Below are 18610 nucleotides of genomic sequence, written 5' to 3'. Positions count from 1 at the left end.
TTTATTTATTTATTTATTTAAGCTTTATTATTCTACAGAAAGATTTTCTTTTGATTTAGTTTTTATTATTGATTGTATTCTGTAGACCCCTTCTGGGTAAAAGCCTCCTCCAGCCGTTTCCATTTTATTTTATCTTTTGCCATGCTTTGCCATTCCTTGCCTGCAGTAGCCACAATGTCATCCTGCCACCTGGATAGTGGATGTCCTCTCTTTCTTGATCCCTGTGGTCCTTTCCACTTTGTAACCTTTCCTGTCCACCTGTCATCGTTTAGCCTTGCCACGTGACCCGCCCATCTCCATTTCATGCTTTGAGCAAAGCGTAAGGCATCAGTTACTTGCGTCTTCTGTCTAATATCTGAGCATCTTATTCTGTCCTTTAACTTGATGCCTAAACAGCTTCTTTCCATTGCTCTTTGCGTGGTCTGTATTTTATTTTTGGTTGACTGGTTTAGGGTCCAAGTTTGACAGCCATAGGTAAGGCAAGATAATATGGTTGAGTTCATTACTGTTTTCTTGAGGTGTATCGGAAGTTGTGATTTAAGGATTTCTTTATGCGCCCAAAATTGTTTCCATGTATTGGCTATTCTTCTTTCTATTTCTTCTGTATGTCTTTCAGGGTTAAATGATATTTGTTTACCAAGATATATATATTTTTGGACATATTCGAGTGCAGTGTTGTTTGCTAAAATTGGTATCTCTTTATTATTGGTCATAGGTTTAGTTTTTTCGAGATTCATCTCTAGTCCTACATTTGCGCTAGCGGCCATTAATTCATTTATCATTGACTCCAGTTTGGATGGGTTTTCGCACAGCAGTATTAGGTCGTCCGCAAATCTCAAATTGTTTATATATTTTCCACTTACACAAATTCCTTTTTCTGACCATGGTAATTCACTCATCAAATTTTGAAGAACAGCTATGAACAATTTTGGAGAAAGTGGGTCGCCCTGCCTTACTCCACGTTCAATATCTATATCTGTGCCTAATCTGTCTAGTTTAACTCTACTTGTGCTCTGGGAGTATATATCTTTTAAGATGTTTATGTATGTGTTATTTATTCCTTGTTTGTTTAGAGCTTCCCATATACTTTTGTGTGAAATACTGTCAAAGGCTTTTTTGTAGTCAATGAAGGCTAAGAAAAGTGGTCTTTGAAATTCCATGTATTTTTCTATAATTTGCTCAATCACATGAATATGATCTGTAGTGCTAAAGCCTCTCCTGAAACCGGCTTGTTCGCATGGCTGATGTTTGTCGATAATTGGTGATATTCTTTCCAGTAAGCTTGAAGACAGCAGTTTATAGAGACATGGCATAATACTGATTGGACGATAATTGCCAATGTTTCCTGGATCTCCTTTTTTATATAAGAGTATTATTTCGGATTTTTTCCAGCTTTATGGTACATGTTCTTCTTCAAGAATTTTGTTGAATAAGATGGTTAGCGGGGTTATTAGTAGTGTTTTTCCATATTTAATATGTTCGTTGGCAATCCCGTCAGGACCTGGGCTCTTTTCAGATTTTAACTTGTGTATTTGTTTGAGAATCTCTTATAATATATTGATTTAAACTAACACGATCTTCGTTCTTTATGTAGGCAGAGTGGCAACCCTAGCGTAAAAGTGACTGATGACAATCAAGTGCGGGTAGTTCGAAAAACTCGTACAGCTAGAAGATGTTGATACAACTCCCAGCCAGTCTACCCGTGACCACGGACGTAATGTCATGTCCGAAACGTCGGGTTAAATATAAAACGTAAGTTTTACGCGATTAAGTCCTGTTTTAATTTAATAATATGAGAATCTCTTGTTCTTGAAACTTTTCAATGTTTGAAGATATGCTATGGGTGTTTATCTCCTCTTCTTGAATAGAGTTAGGTTGACTATATAACCTTGTGTAGAATTCTGTAGCTATGTTTATGACATCCTGGCGTGACTTGCTTTTCTTACCATCCGTCTGATGAAGAGTAGGGATCCATTCCTTAGTGGTTTTTAGTTCTTTGATTCCTTTTTTGGTGCTTCGGGACAATTCTAGATGTCTCCTAATGGTTTCCATTCTGTATGACTCATAGCATTTCTTGATTTCTTTGTTTGTTTTCTTATATAATATTTTTAAATTTTGTTTGTCTTCGTGTGTTAGCGATGCTTTATTCTGTAAGGTGCTTCTCTCCTTTATGAGTTGTAAAGCTTCATTTGACAAGATATTTCTGTTTGACTTGTTTTTTAAGTTTCTTAAGCTGTCTTTTATAGAGTTTTCAATCTTTTGGCTGTATTCTTCCACTGTATATTCTTCACGTGACTGTAGCAGATGTGGTAAATGAAGTGATAGATTTTCTCTAAAGATGTCTTGTTGTTCTATGGTTTTTAGTTGGGTTGGTACGTCTGTGAATTGACGTCTTATTCTTCTAGTTGTTTTTAAGTTGAGGGTCGCTCTGATTAGTCTATGGTCGGAGGCAAACTGAAATGACTTCAATATTTCAAAATTTGAGAACATTTGTGGAATAGTCGTCATTATGTAGTCAATTTCATTTCTTGTGTCCTTGTCTGGCGAAATCCAAGTCCATTTGTTCTTATCCTTGATCTTAAACATGCTGTTGATGATTTTCATGTTGTATTCGTAAGCAAATTGGAGTAACATTTCTCCTCTCTTACTTCTTGTTCCAATGCCATGTTTTCCTAGAATTCTGTTTTCAAAGTTTTTTGGTTTACCTATCTGAGCATTGAAGTCACCCATTGTGATTATGTTTTTTGTGGTATTCAATTTATGTGCCGTTTCTAAGTCTTTGTAAAATATTTCTGTCTTTTCGTGAGGAACTTTCTGTTGGGGCGTAGGCCTGTATGATTGTAAATGGTTTATATAACTACCAGGTGCTTGATACCTATTAACGAGCATAATGTTGATCTTTTTGCATATTTATTTAGTGTTTACAAGATTTTCAAAGCATAACATCGCCTCTTTAAAAAACTGGTAAAACAATTGGACCTCTTACTTCATTTCTTTCGCCCTTCACCATCAAAATAATAACACAAAGATTTTGATCCGATCAAACGTATTTTGATCTCAAGTACGTCTTTGCACTGAAGGAACCTCAAGAGTATAACCTATGTTTACATTGTTTGCATTCAAGTGCATTCTCATTACAGGCAACAACACAGCTGTGCAATAAAGTTCTGTATACATATGTTTGGCACTTTGTATTCAGAGCTGTGTTGTTGACTGTACGTTAAGTTCGAATCATTTGCAGCAGACGCACGTCACGTCACTTTACTACCATTTGGAGACATGTCGTCGCAAGATAGACAATCTTAAATGTTCAATTATGACGCTTATCTGCATCATTAATTGGGGTGACTCATCAATAAGTCTGCTTACGATGCAGTTGGTCATTTTAAATTTTAATGCATATATGTAGTAACTTAACGGCAGTTTATATGTGCATAGCAAGGTGCGCTATGTTAGGTGCTAAAATTACCATACTTTGAGGGCATATCGAATGTTATATCTAACCGACTTGCTCGTATAAACACAACCTTACTTATTGCAGATAAGATTTACTTTAAAGATATCAAGATGACATGATAATTGAAATAATGGGCTTATGTCGCTATAACTAAGATACCTAAACATACATAAATAAGTTATAATTATAAATCCACTGGTATTTTCTACGCTCACACGATATTCTTCACATGATCATATTTTAAAGTAAGTACCTAAGAATGCAGTATCTCATCATGACAGTTAAAGGCCAAGTAGCGACTGTATTTACATTTAAACAGTTAAGTAAGATATCTTAAAATCTTTCCGATTGTCCTTAACTTTATTAATTAGTTATTTATCACGATTGACAAAACAACTTCAGAAATTTCTCCGTTCTTCTGCAATCGAACTGTTGGTTCATTCAACAAACCCGTTGCCGTTGAAGATACTAGTCGTACGAGTGCGAAGGTTGAACGTACGTTCGTAGTGGGCCCGGTGGCATTGTACACATTGTGTCTAGTAACCAGTCCTCCCGTCTGCCTTGGCGAAGGACGCTATATTCATTACTTTAGTGTGTGATGAGATGCAGCAATGTGCGAAAATACCAATACCAGACCATTTTTGTCTTTTTCTGTAGCTCTCTAGGATCAAAACTGTTGGTTCATTCAACGAACCCGTTAAAAAATCTTGTAGGAAGGTTGAACATACGTAGTGGGCCCGGTGGCATTACAGACATTGTAGTAACCAGTAACGGCAGTAACCAGTCCTCCTGTCCTTGACGAAAGGACGCTTGTATTAATTACTTTTGTGATGAGATGAGATGAGAATATGTTAAAATACGAGAATTTGGTCGTTTTTGGACAAGATTTTTTTTTTTAAATTATTTTAAGCGGGTTACTCACGTATTAAGTCGATATAGCGTTCGACATGTTTCGGTTCAATTTCGAGAGCAGCCGCGCGCACCGAGCAAGCGCCCGCAGTATGCGTCGCGCTCTCGACATGTAAAGGCGGGGTGTCGCTACTCTTGAGAAAGGTTCTCGAAATTGAACCGAAACATGTCGAACGCTATATCGACTTAATACGTGAGTAACCCGCTTAAAATAATTTTAAATATGTATGAGTCTCACGGGAGCTTTATAGTTAAGATTTTTTTTATTGCCTCTTCTTCTTTAGCTAACTTTGCATTGATCATAATTTTCAAAATTAGGCCATGTAGAGAGATTGTAGAACTATCTTAAGTCAATTTTAACTAAATATTCAATAAAACAGTTTTGCAATTACATAATTCTTACCTATATATTGCAATGCGAGTCTAATTTAAAACATCTATCATCTGAAGATGTACTCTTTTTAACCAACCACACGGAGGAACTTATGACCGTAAACTAGTATTGAATCGAAGATAGCAATAAGAAAAAAATCTAATTTACTATGGTAAAACAACACGCACGAAAGCGCCGATTCTCCACACGCCGTATAATCCGTAGCATGCTGTTTGTCCAGTCGACATCTGTGTGCGTAGCCGAATGCACAAACGCTCACGATAATATCTTTTTCGTAGCTATCTATCTCTATCGTTCTTACGTATTGGCGCGACAGAGCCAGACTACATTTCTGCGGCGTTTCGGTGGCGTCTCGCGTCGCAGAAATGCCTTTCGGCTACGGGGCCAGGAGCTGCCAAAACGTTCACAAGTATCGAAACACGCCTCTATTGTCCAGACGTTAGAGTGAGTGTTTCGACCGTTTGTGAGAGCTTTGGCAGCTCCGATATATTGGATGGCGATGGCGACTGTCCATGCCCCGTAGCCGAATGGCATTTCTGCGACGCGAAACGCCACCGAAACGACGCAGAAATGTAGTCTGGCTCTGTCGCGCCAATACGTAAGAACGATAGAGATAGATAGCTACGAAAATATATTATCGTGAGTGTTTGTGCATTGGGCTACGCACACAGACCAGAACGTGACGGCCGATCGGACGCGACGGATTACAAACTTACACACATTCGTATTAAACCGTATGAAGAAAGCGGTCTAGTTGTGATTTGTTCGATCGGACTACATTTTTAAGTTAGCTTTTTGGTTATCTAGCAGTAACTTTAGCGATCTCGTATTCGACTTACTAAAACACTGAGTTGTGGTTTGTTTGGACTACATCACTACATTTTTGATTAAAACATTTTTTGGCGAGCTGTAACTACAACTAGTCTATTTTGCAAATCCCAAATTTATTCAAATCTAAGAGTCTCGCATTGCTACGTAGCCATTATTAGGGTTGGTGCAACTTGACGTGCTTTTGCATGCGCTACTACAAATTAGCTAATTATGTGACTTTTGACAACCCTAAATAGGTCAAAGGGATAGCGCCATGCGTAAAGTAAAAAACACCCGACCCGAACCGCTGTCAAACTTCGATTTTGAAGTGTCCTTTCTGTACGTAAGTAATATTTATTCTCTGATATCGTATCGAGATCTACAATAGTTCCCATATCCACCGATTACCGAACTATTACGTTTTACGACGGTTCCATCGGCCCCGTGACTAACGATATGGGAGTACGATACGTCTCGAAAGAACTAAATTTACGATACACATAAAAATTTAAGTCCAGTCCCTGTTAATAGTTAATTTAAAACCAATACTGGCAAATAAATCACACCTTAAGGGATATAATTTTGTTTTAGATTTTTATTTTATTTGCTTCCGGTTATGTTTTGGAATTGTTAATTATTTTAAATCGTTGAAATACCTAACCATTGTCCGTTCCTTTCACTGGTTATAACGATAACATAGCGATGTTATCGTTATGCTAATGATTTTCATAATTAGTCACTTAGGCTTGTCCTAACTTTATGTCTTATCAGCGATAAGCTTCGGGAGCTTTTGTTACATTTTAACTAGGTACATACTTTCTTTTATTTATTTTATAGTGTTCCGACAAAGGAGAATTTCTTTATTGCTTTCTTCTAACGCTAAAAGTAAAAGAGTTTATCAAAGTTTGTCACTAAAATGTACGTAAGTCTTTTTGGTTTTACAGCCTTCTATCGCCTAGGAACAGTTAAAATAAATATACAAGCTTGTGCTTTATTACCGTGGTGTAAAGTATGAAAGTGTATATGTTTTTGGACACGGTGCGCGCGCGCATAATGGAGGGTGGCCGATCCTTTTGATCGCCGCCGCCTTCCAGAAATCGGTCAAATCCGAAGTACAATGGTTCGGCTACGCGGCAACCGTCTATCCGAGATAGCGGCAAAGGGGTTTTATTTGTACACATGTGTCTGGTATTTCAAGTATTTAAACAGCTTGCTAATTACTTGCAAATTTATTACGGTCTGATATTCTCTCTCGTCGTTTTGACGCTTGCATTATATTGTACACGAACACTGTTCCACGTACAGAAAATTCGTACAGCGAAGCTCTTCCTGTTTGACTATGGGAAGTTGCTGATGAGAGTTATTGACGTATGACATTATTTCTAAACAAATATTTGACACGTCACTCTACTAAATTTGCTTTATTTCTTGGTCCGCAACGACTAGCTACTTTATTATGTACGTAAGAAAAAGTAGGTAGTTCTGATCTTTGCAGATTTCCCAATGATTCCTGCACGTGTGAAAGCTACATAAATTTCAAATTAATCTCCAATAGCAGTAAACAAGATTGCACTTGCACGTCGCTGACAGCCATCCGTCAACTTTATTTCGCCACCGTCGATTCCAAAGATTGGAACCAACGGGACCCGACGGGCAAAACCGCGAAGGTACTTCTACGTCATTACTGCCACCGCAAGATCTTAGACAATAGGTATCTTAGGGTTCCTTAGGAATACCCATTTCCTAGTTATGCTCATTAGTCATTTGGTGCAATTTCAACACAAATAGTAAGTTTAGTGGCGTGGCGAATTGTGTTTGTTAGTGGACTGGTACATGTGTGTCGAGGTGTGGAAAATGGCAATTGTGCTGAGGCCGTTTTATTTGTTTAACATAAATATTTTCGACTTCAGACAAATTAACAAAAATTCTCAATGCTCCAGTAGTTATTTAACTTACGCGTTGCTGCAGAAATTTAAAATTCCTAAAATTTGTTACGAAAAGACAATCGTGTCTTTTTCAGATTTTTTTTTGATTTGTCATCCCTATTCAAGAACCTATAGGTAGTAACCTATAAAAGTTATTTCTTAATGTGTGGTATCTAATCTACGTACGTCTTAAAATCAGGATTAGAGATCCAAAGGAATCAAAGGATGCAGTGTGCGCTCTCCGTCGGCAAGCCGAAAGGCGTATCCTATTTTTGTCCCTCACAGTTTACAATTTGTTGGACATGAGCTATTTATCTGATGTCCGCTCCGGCCTAATGATTATTGCGCCGCCTTAATTTCAACAGACGACCTACATATTACACCCATCCTTTTCCCGCCTTCAAAGAATAAAGGAGACAAGCTTATCGATCGGATTCTGTAACATTTCACGCTTTAAAAATAGTCTTGTTTAGAAACTTGAAACCCTTAAGGGCAAAGGGTATTTGGAAATGTTGCTGAACTTTACTTGGCAAGTTAATTGCCGAGGAAACCGGAGTATTATCATAATAGTTGAGATTAATCAGCCTTTATGGGGTACGGAACGAGGCGGTGCAGCTTTGGCCGTGGTTTTTAAGTACTATTGCTGTTATGTAAAGCCATTATGAGTGATACTGTATCGTTAATGGTTTCGGAGGATGGTAAAGGAGTTGGATAGTAAAATGTGCGGTGTTTCTGTCTGGATTTCCGGAGGACAAGTGACAGAGACCGAACACGAAAGAATGCTCAGTAGGTATTCTAAAATCTTTAGTGGTAGTAGAAAGGGGAAGTCATCGGTTTAAGGGATCTCTTCCGGTGGGGCTTCCAGAGCAAGTTCGGATTCCTGTACTGTAGAAATATACTGGTCTATTTCCTTTTTGAGTTGGCAGTTAACATTCCAGTACAGTCGAATATAATCTTTGAGCAATAGTTGCCAAATAGTCTATTATCTAGATTCTAGACTGGTTTTGGGTATGTCATTTATTAAATCTGCTAGATCCTAGCAAATCTATGGCAGACCATAGGTAAATGGTCCTTCGTTTTCGATTTATAGACACGCAAGCACGAGAAACTGGGCTCAAAAGCGGCAATGGTCAACCAAATCAGTTCATATCAAATAAGGAGCAAGGAGTGAAATCCACATTTGCGGAACAGACCGGCGCGTGCGCAGCTGACGTCACGGCTGTCTATCCCGATCTAAATTATACGCTCGCCGAGATATCGATCAGGCTTGAGCTTTATAAGGCTTAACTTTCGTTTGTGGTACGTATCTTAGGTTTAACTAATTGGGGAATGAGTTGGAAATGTTATGGCAAGCATATTTAGTTTTTTTTTCTGATCCTCCCGGTGAGTGTTAAAATTCAGCCCGCTAAGCTAAAACTTATCGCTTTTGCGACGTAGAAAAAAAATAATGTACTCGCCTCGGGCGAAAGAAGAAAAACATAAATCGATATGATTTCGACCTCAGCACGGGAAGCATGGTCGCGCGATAGACGATAAAATATCAGGCCGTCCCTATCGCACTTACAAATAGTGCGATAGGGACTTGCTATTTTATCGTCTATCGCGCGACCATGCTTCCCGTGCAGTTTCATATATACGATACAGAAATACAAATACCTACTATTATCTATCGTAAAAAAAAAACAATTTTTAGTAAAAGAGTCCGGCTACGGTCCGGTCTACTCTACTAAGTTACTCAAGCGTGTAACGTAATTACATAGTTACGAGAAGGTATTTGTCTATTCGAATCTTCGTACACCATACATTAGTCATTTGATCCAATCCAGGATGTCTTTTCAATAATGACACCACACACAAGATTACTGTAATTCCCCTCTCAATATAATCAACATCTCGTGTTAACGCGCAATTTTTCCGCGCTTCTGTGTTAATGTTGGCATAATAACGTATTGTTGTAGTAATTACATAGGAATTAACACTAGTACTACTATTTTTACTGTTTATTCTTGAACCTTATATGCTTTGATATTAAAGTTTAGAAATAATCAACATAGTGGATGATGCGTCCTTGGTTGCACACAATAAGGGTCACCAGTACCTTGACCACCGAATAGATTTTATCATTTTATCGTACCCAGACGTCGCAATAATTGCTTTAATTATAATGCATGATAGTGTAGATAGGATAAAAAGGCTGTAAAAGACGTCGAGTGGTCGGTTGAATTGAACTGGCGATGTTACTGAACTTTGAAGTGGGATAGGATAGGCACAAAATTACGGAGTACGATTTGAATCTGAGTTGTATATTTGTACATTAGAACACTCTTTATAGGTATCACAATCCAATAGAATTGCAGCTTTAGGAATAGGTACCTTACCTACAAATTATTTAACATATTTAGATACAGATGTTTAACCGGGAGACTATTATTAGTTTCGTTATAGATGTGTGTTAAATAATTGTGTTTTTACTAAATGCTGAATGTAATAAGTAGAGAATCCCAGTAGAAGCTGTAAAAGCATCCCTTCTACGATTCCGATTTATGCTCAAACACTTCGGGAGCCTATTGTAAAAGAATTTAGCAATAGTGCTCTAATTTTCACAGAACCACAAACATGTTTGTTTTAAGTGTCTATATGCAAATATTCAGAAAATACAAAACGGCGATCTTACTGCCTTTAGTACTAAGTCCCTGGCACCACAACGTGAGCAATTTTTTTTTCTAGCGCAAGAGACAAAGATACTGGCAAAGTTGTGCCACCCGGAGCTTCTCAATGGTTAAGGCGAACATCATACCTATTAGATAATGAAGACCTGAACGTGTGACAACGAAACAAGAGCTGAAAGCGAGCCGTGTGAACACATTAATTACAGAAACAATGACAAGCGAGCCAGATTAATGGTAAGATCAGCGTGGCGTAATTTTTGCATAACCAATAGGAAAGCACGAGAGAGCCGGAAGCGAATGAATGGAGACATGAGAGTAAACACATTTGTTATGCTCTTGCGCACCTTACGTTTTACGCACTTCCGACAAGGGAATGATTTACCTTAATGTTTTGAGGAAGTTTGGTAGAAAGAAGGGGTAGACTTTTTTGCTATATCTATTCAAATTCGATGGGTCGATTAGTCTCTATTTCGGATCCACCACTGTGTAAAGTTATATCAGAGATTATTTTTTGATTCTACGAAAAAGCTCAACTCTCTAGGGGCTATGTAGGTACCCCATTTGCTGTTAAATTTTTCGGCACTCGTTCAAGATTCATTTAGCAATTATGCTTTGGTAGAGCTTTTAAATATGTACTATATCAGCTGCCAAAGTGCATGGAGGAATTATTGATGAATTCATTGATAAATTCGCCATGCACTTTTGCAGCTGATAGTACATTATCTGTAGATAATGCACATTGTAATGTATTCAGGTTTTTTCAGAAACAGTAAATCAACTTTAGTATTTGGGCGTCACACCACGAAATTCTATAAAAAATGTTTATATAAGTAATTTGAAGCTGCTTTGTAAAGTATCTGTATTTTATATTGAATAAAAAGTCGTCATGAATAATAGGGGATGAATACCGAATGATGTTCTTTTTTTTTGGATTAACTGCACGCATCTGCACGTGACATATCCGTCATGGAAAAAACAGTAATTTGTTTATGCTCCTCTAAAATTTCTGTATTGTTTAGTCTCCATATTTACAACATGGTAACAAGATATCGAGGGGCCAGATAAACTAAGAAGGGTTATGTTTTGGAGCCCTTTCTTGGCAGGTAGATCTAGAAAGGGATCGGGGTCTTAACCTTTCGTATGCGTCTGTCAAAAAATTGTCATTAATATATTAGTCATAATAACTACATGTTAAAGTTGAAACAATATGGAGCAGATCTGCTCCTAAGCATACGAGAGGTTAAACGGCGCTGGGCAGACAATTGCCTTCATTGCCGCTACGGCTTATCCAAATCTGGTCTTGCAATTGTTTAAAACTATCGTTTGAATGCAATATTTCGGATTAGTATCATCATGATATAAGGCCATGTTCATATTCGTAGACTGCTACAATATTTTGCCGTTCTAGGTCCGGACCTAGTCCTTAAAACAGTCGCGCTTCAGACCAGTGATGTTTCTGTCAATGATACAATTTGATTGGCCCGTGTGGTGACGTGACGGGTTAAGAAATACATACACGTTACAACAAATCGAATACCGTAGAACCTCCCAAGTCCCAACTATAGTCCCTGTACCTTAGAACTACAAAAAATATAGTAACAACTGAACGAAATATTTACAGTTAATTTTGGACCATAGTTGGGAGATTTGGATTATTAGTTAGGTGATTTTACGGTATATAATTTTTTTTTGTAATGTCGGACGCACCTCACGCAGCTGACGCAGCGCAGTGACAGCGCATCGTGCGAATAGGAACGCTTGCGCAAGCGGCTAAACTAAACCGGGTAACGCTTTATTACCTCTACGTTTCGCTGATAAATTGGGGCGATACACAAAAATAACTTGATTGTGAAACGCAGGTTGGACGTCAAAACGCTTACCGGAATTATAACGCTATGATAATTTTGATTGACAGCTTACTCGTAGAGGAGCTATTGTTTGTTTTCCAAATGAGAAGCTTTGTTATGAATTATGACGGTAGCTGGTCATTTACATATGTAAGGAGAAACAATGATCGACAGATGAACGCTCGTTTTCCATGATGAGAGACAATATGACCATTTTTATCATTCCAAATGTAATCGAATTTAACCAATCATCTAAGATTGAAGTCAATTATTTTCTGCAAGATTAAGAACACGAACAAGTTCTCCTAATTGTGGACATGATCTCTTTAACTCAACCGTTGTGCTTGATAAGTTTGTAGATATTTGGAGGACTTACAGACTGAAGACGACGCCGAAGGTCTTGGATATGACCCCCATGGTCTTCTTCCAACCTTTGACGAACTGGCGCCGGCGGGCCCCGCGCAGCCCCCGGGCCTCTAGCTCCGCGTACCGGTTAATGGTGGCGACTGTACCACATATCCACAACACACACTACACTCTGTCTAAAACTAGTTCTTCGAATGGTCTTCAAACTTCACTTAGTCAGACGTTGTTCATTTGTTACTTTTCAAATTGTCACTTAGACGTTCTTCATTTGTTACTTTTCGAATTGTCACTTAAGTAGACGTTTTTTACTATTACTTTACAAATTGTCACTTAAGCAGACGTTGTTCACTTGTTACTTATCAAATTGTCACTTAGGCAGACAACTTCATTTGTTACTTTTCAAAATGTCACTTAAGCAGACGTTTTTCACTTGTTACTTTTAAAATTGTTTGGAATCTTCGGTAGAGACTGTTATCAACGTTCTTTTTCAATTCAAAGCCAGTTGCGTTCGATGTTTTAAGTAATGTAACACTGGGGTGCACGTTTCGATTCACCGTTCTTTTTTCAAATTTATAAAATAATCACTGGGCGTATAAGCAAAAAAATCCAATTATAAATGTTTATGTTATTATTGTAGAATAGTTATTTTAAGTGCAGTTCTTTGTAAAAGTTCGGGGTCGTAAGAGGTAGGCCCGCGCGCGAGACGTGCGTTCGTGGACGCGGCTCGAGCGACACTGGCTGTGAGTACTGTGACTGGTGTGAGCGTAGCGGCTACGCCGTAGGGGCGAGCTTTGCTCCACTTTCAGACTGAAAGCTTGCGTCATACAGTTTATGAACAACTTTGTAGTATAACGTAAAGTTGAGTATTTTGCTTTTAAAAGCGTTTTAGGTTGCGTGGATTTGACGATTGCGTTTATAATGAAGGAGCTTTGAAGGTTTTGGAAATTTTGCAATGTAGACCTCGGTAAGTATAACAACGTTATTTTGTGAGTTTTCTGTTTATAAATTATGAATTATGACGCTGTTCTTCACTGACAATGTGAAAAATTACATTGCATGAAAGGCCATGCCAGGATAAGCTAAGTGAATCTGCCCCCAGCGGGTTTTGGCTTGATTTTTTTTTATTGATTCGTCTTTGTATTAGTGTCGAGTATGCCAAATTTCAGCTCCCAAAACTTTATAGTTTAGTAATTTAAAAAAAAAACGAAATTTGAATTTTCTTCGATATTTTTTTTCTGGGCAGCCGATTTTGACGCGCGTCACGTATATTGTGCATGTAGGTAGGAAAATTATATGATATTAATTTTGTGTTATATTGCCATACAGAAACTTAAAAAAAAATATATTTTTTTTTTAAGTATTATCCTGCAAGCGACACCTCCAGATTTTTCATCAAAGTAAGCCTCTTTAATAAGCTACCAAATGAACATAAATACTTAATGTTATCTGTGGTAGAACAAGGTGTTTTTTTTAATTGAATACATCACAATACATTTTACTCCCATACACGCTTGTTAAAACGAATCGCTGACAAACTCCAGAGAAACGTGCATGTTCGTCATAAACACTGGCCACTAAAAAAAATATGAATATGTTTTTTTATAAAAAAAAGTCACAGTGTTGAGAAAAATTTTTCTTATACAATTTGTATGAAAAAAAATATTTTTTACATGGTGTTTTTCTGATGTCAATCGATTCCATTCCTATTCAGTATCAATAGTTTCTTAGGGATGAACTTCCGGTAATGTACTAAAAAGCCACAAATTGTAGAAAACTTTTTCCACATTTCCCCCATAGTGTATCATATCAATCATATGTAGATACCTATCTACAAAAATTAAACTATTTTTTACAAATAGTTTTTTTTATGCCAATCGATTACATTCCTATTCAGTAACACAAAATTAATATAATATAATTGTCCTACCTACATGCACAATATACGTGACGCGCGTCAAATTCGGCTGCCCAGAAAAAAAAATCGAAGAAAGTTCAAATTTAGTTTTTTTTTTTTTTAATTATTAAACTATAAAGTTTTGGGAGCTGAAATTTGGCATACTCGATACTAATACAAAGACGAATCAATAAAAAAAAAAATCAAGCCAAAACTCTCTGGGGGCAGATTCACTTAAGTAGCTTATCCTGGCATGGCCTTTACAATTGTAAATGGTGTTTTTAATTATCCATAGGGTTTAAAAAATAAATTAACTTTATTTCTAACAACTAAATCTAACAATTTAAAAAGGGCTACTTAGCTAAGAAGAGAAGAACTAACTCATTACTATTTTAAAATTGGTACTGTTTACAATATCATCAAAACCATATGTCACAAATTCTTATGACCATGGCATGAATAAGCACATCTAAAACAGTCACCATTTGCAACATGTGGGTCTACCACCTCTATGGCAGAGTTTAGTAAGTAATAAACAACCAGAAATACCACCATATCCCCCACTTGGTATCGTGAGCATCTTGTGTCGATTTATTTAAATCTACATACTTTGTAATATATAATTTATCTCTCACATTGATTTTAACTTCAATTGCGTCTTGTTACTTGTAAGTGTTGTAAGCAATTGTTTCCAAAGTTGCGCCGCGGGCGTAGCGAAAACTTTACATTTTTGTAAATCTAAATTACACCTTATATTTGTAAAGGCAAGGTAAACTTTACTTTAATGTTAGTGCAGATGCATTGTTGCGCACGCGACGGTTCCTGTTATTTGTATTGAGACCTACGGAAACGTTTTATACTTATGATGACCAGTGTAAGTGGGAGCTCAAGGTCCACTACCTAAGGATCGATTTTTTAATTTGGAACGCACGAATTCGCCGTTCGAAAGTCTGTGGAAAACGACGTAATGTTTTTACTAAAAAGGACGGCTAGTAATTTTAAAACTAGTGGTAATGACCACTCGTTTTCGATTCTGTTAGTAGAATTTAAATTGCTAGTAGTGGAGATATTATTGAACGATGTTCACGAAATGGAATGGCCGAGATTCAAAAATCGGCCCCCTAGCGTTAAAATATCGAAAAATCTAAAATCGTCAGCTGCCTATTGTCGCTTTAGCATATTTGGTCAGGCGAAAGAGAGGCAGAAAGCGAAATTTTTACGAGATGTCTATGTTATCTCCTTGGGCTAAGTTTGCGTTGTCATTTTAAAACTTACGCTCCGTGGCGGCTGGCGACACATTGGCAACTTGCCAATGGGACAGAGAAGACAAGTTTACAAACCAGAGTCTGCAAAACTAACTTTTAGATTGGCGAGGAGATAAGATAAGATAGGCCGCGATGTGAACTTCGCGTTATTACAAGAAATTTGTAAGTGTTCCTGCCGCGCACTTCACCTCACATAGTCAAGGTTTCTGTAGTCAAGGGTTGACGATGTATGCATTGTGAACACGGCGGTATTAAGAGCAATTTGCAAGTGCGCCCGCGTCGTTTCGCCGCCTGCGGGTCGCGTGCGACGTCCGTGTCAACGCACCTGGAGGCCTAGCCGAATGGCATTTCTCCGATGCGAAATGAAAACGAAACGCCGCGAAAGATAGTCTGGCTCTGTCGCGCCAATACGCAAGAGCGATAGAGATGGATATCTACTAGCGTTTCGTTTCGTGAGCGTTTGTGCCATTCGGCTACGCACCCTGATTTACTAACTCCACCTCATATAGTCCAGCAAACTTTTGTGGTCAAGAATTGTGTTGACTACGTCCTATGTCCTCCTGTACTCATTTTTTCACATACTTCAAATTTTTTTTTTACTTTTATTGAGTCAAAGAGGTTCCAAATTCAAAAGTTGAGACGATAGGTTGCATTGAGAACACGGCGGTATTAAGAGCAATTTGCAAGTGCGCCCGCGTCGTTTCGCCGCCTGCGGGTCGCGTGCGGCGTCCGTGTGTCAACGCACCTGATTTACCCACTGGCAAGCGTGTTGGAGGGTTGTGGTTAACTTGGCGCATACGTTTAAACAGGTCATTAACCTCCCTTAAACTAATACATATGTATAATAGGGAAGGGTAAGGCGAAACGGATCAAGATAAAAAAACCTTTGATAAAAATTGTACTGTAACGCAATACTTCTCTTCTTGCATGCTACTTGCCATGCGACGTCAATCATAGAAGGTCTGTATACATATTTTTGGCACTTTATATTCACAGCTGTCTTGTTGCCTGTACGTAGCGTACGTAGCGTACGTATCTTAGTCAATTACCCGACAAGCAGTAATAGCTACAGACAACCCACTCACAGCTAAATTTAGCAGCAGTGAAAACTTGGTATAGGTTAGTGTTGATGTCAGTGTCACTTTGGTCTCGACTGACTCACTATTGCCCTTTTCCGTGCCTTCCGGAGCTTAAACCATGAGTTTGACGTTTAATAATAAATACGTTGCGCGATAAAATAAACGGAAATAAAGATTTATTGTATGGGGAAAGTGAATAGCGCTTGCAAACGTTTACTTACTAGCATAGAAATATAAAAATATGGGAGGGAGTGATCGCTTAGCCATCAGGCACCCATCAGGCGACTCTGCTCGTTTCGTAAAATTAATAATATGTGGTAAAATGTCAAATATTCATATTAGTGCCATCTAGCCGAGCGTTCTCTAAAGGTGTAACGCCATCTAGGCCATCGTACCTTTTTCTCTAGGGCTTTGAGGTACGTTTTTTTCTTAGACTTTATCCGTCTATACGGAGTTACAATATGTCTTTGCTAGAACCAAAAATTTACATAGATTTTTGTTTGACGTTTCGTATCGAGTATCGAGTAACATATTCTATATTAGAATCTCATGGTAGACGCTCAGTTATTATGTAAATGCACGATAGTGACGTGTGTCGGAAAATATAGTAAATATGTCCGGTGCGTGATGAATGTTATCGATGCAGCGTAACTGCATACTGCATTAAGTGTATGATAGTAGGTACGGTTTTATGGTTAGTTTAGGAAGATTCCTATGAAATAAACTTGTAGGCTGAATGTACGAAAAATGACTGACACACATAATCTTTGTACTCAATTAGGGTATGTATTACGTAGATACATAAACACATGCCTGTGAAGCGCTGGTGGCCTAGCGGTAAGAGCGTGCGACTTTCAATCCGGAGGTCGCGGGTTCGAACCCCGGCTCGTACCAATGAGTTTTTCGGAACTTATGTGCGAAATGTCATTTGCCAGTCGCTTTTCGGTGAAGGAAATCATCGTGAGGAAACCGGACTAATTCCAATAAGGCCTAGTTACCCTTTGGGTTGGAAGGTCAGATGGCAGTCGCTTTCTAAAGGGGCTAAATAGATATATATTCATTACTGGTAATTACGGTTAGAAAAACTAGATTTATAAAGCCTAGGTGTCTATGTCGGGAGCATGACTACAGCAAATTAAAAACACGCAGCTTCTATTTAGATAAGTACTCAAATTATATTTATTTGTGTAGAAGAAAATGTCCCACTTTGTCCTATCATAAAGATAGGTTTTGCTTGTAAATTCATACGAATAATCTGTCAAAGCGCCTTTATGATAAGCGACAAAGTGGGACGTTTTCCCGGGCGTGGACACATTTTTTACCTTAAATAAAATGCTGGGTTTTAGTACAACCTTGGTAATATACGACCTTTTGAAGATTGCACCGTGAATGATTATTGTCTTAACTCAAAGCTTTTTAAAACTTGGTTAGGTATTCGACAAATGTTTTTTTTTATTTATTTTTATTTTTTTTTCTTCAGACACAATAGTTACATTGATATTACAGTTTACAAAATACCGCCAAACTGCAAAACAGTTTGTTGGTTTGTTTTGTTTTGTGTTTTGCCCGTGTGGTGACGGGTTAAGAATTTCACCACCCCCTTTCTTCCCGTGGGTGTCGTAAAAGTCGACTGTGGGATATGGGCTAAATTGTGGCGTAGGCGAGAGGCTGGCAGCCTGTCATTGCAATGTCACAATTTTGTTTTCATTCAACCCTTTATTTGCCAAGTGTGGCACTGTACTTATCTTGAGTAGTATCATGAGCTCTGCCTACCCCTTTATAGGATACAGGCGTGATTGTATGCACGTATGTATGTTTTGAACAAATTATATAACTTAATAGGATCCTTGACCTGTAGGTACAAATTGTAATCACAGCTTTCAGCCTTGGACCAAAAGCATTTTAAGACAAATTAGTAAAAAGGAAAACGTAGTTAGTTAGTTTTGTTGGGCATTTTCCGCAAGTCGACAACTATTGTGCTTATTTTGCGTGAAT

The 18610-nt window shown here is 38.0% G+C and overlaps 1 protein-coding gene across 6 annotated transcripts in view; it reads right to left on the bottom strand.

Moving 5' to 3' along the window:
* The window catches only part of LOC125228337 (E3 ubiquitin-protein ligase HECW2), a 166041-nt gene that overhangs the window by 23668 nt on the left and 123763 nt on the right, over positions 1-18610 (bottom strand). Inside the window, exon 1 of one of the 6 annotated variants that reach the window (XM_048132872.1) lies at positions 12388-13110. The exons of the other annotated variants lie outside the window; for them this stretch is intronic. Within the exon in view, the coding sequence (XP_047988829.1) occupies positions 12388-12428 (41 nt within the window). The 5' untranslated portion in view covers positions 12429-13110. Of the gene's footprint in view, positions 1-12387; positions 13111-18610 lie in introns of those variants that run through there. 6 annotated transcript variants of the gene reach the window in all.

This window comes from Leguminivora glycinivorella, chromosome 7 (assembly GCF_023078275.1).
Source record: "Leguminivora glycinivorella isolate SPB_JAAS2020 chromosome 7, LegGlyc_1.1, whole genome shotgun sequence".
Lineage (NCBI taxonomy): Eukaryota > Metazoa > Arthropoda > Insecta > Lepidoptera > Tortricidae > Leguminivora > Leguminivora glycinivorella.
This window is presented reverse-complemented; position numbering and strand designations above follow the sequence as displayed.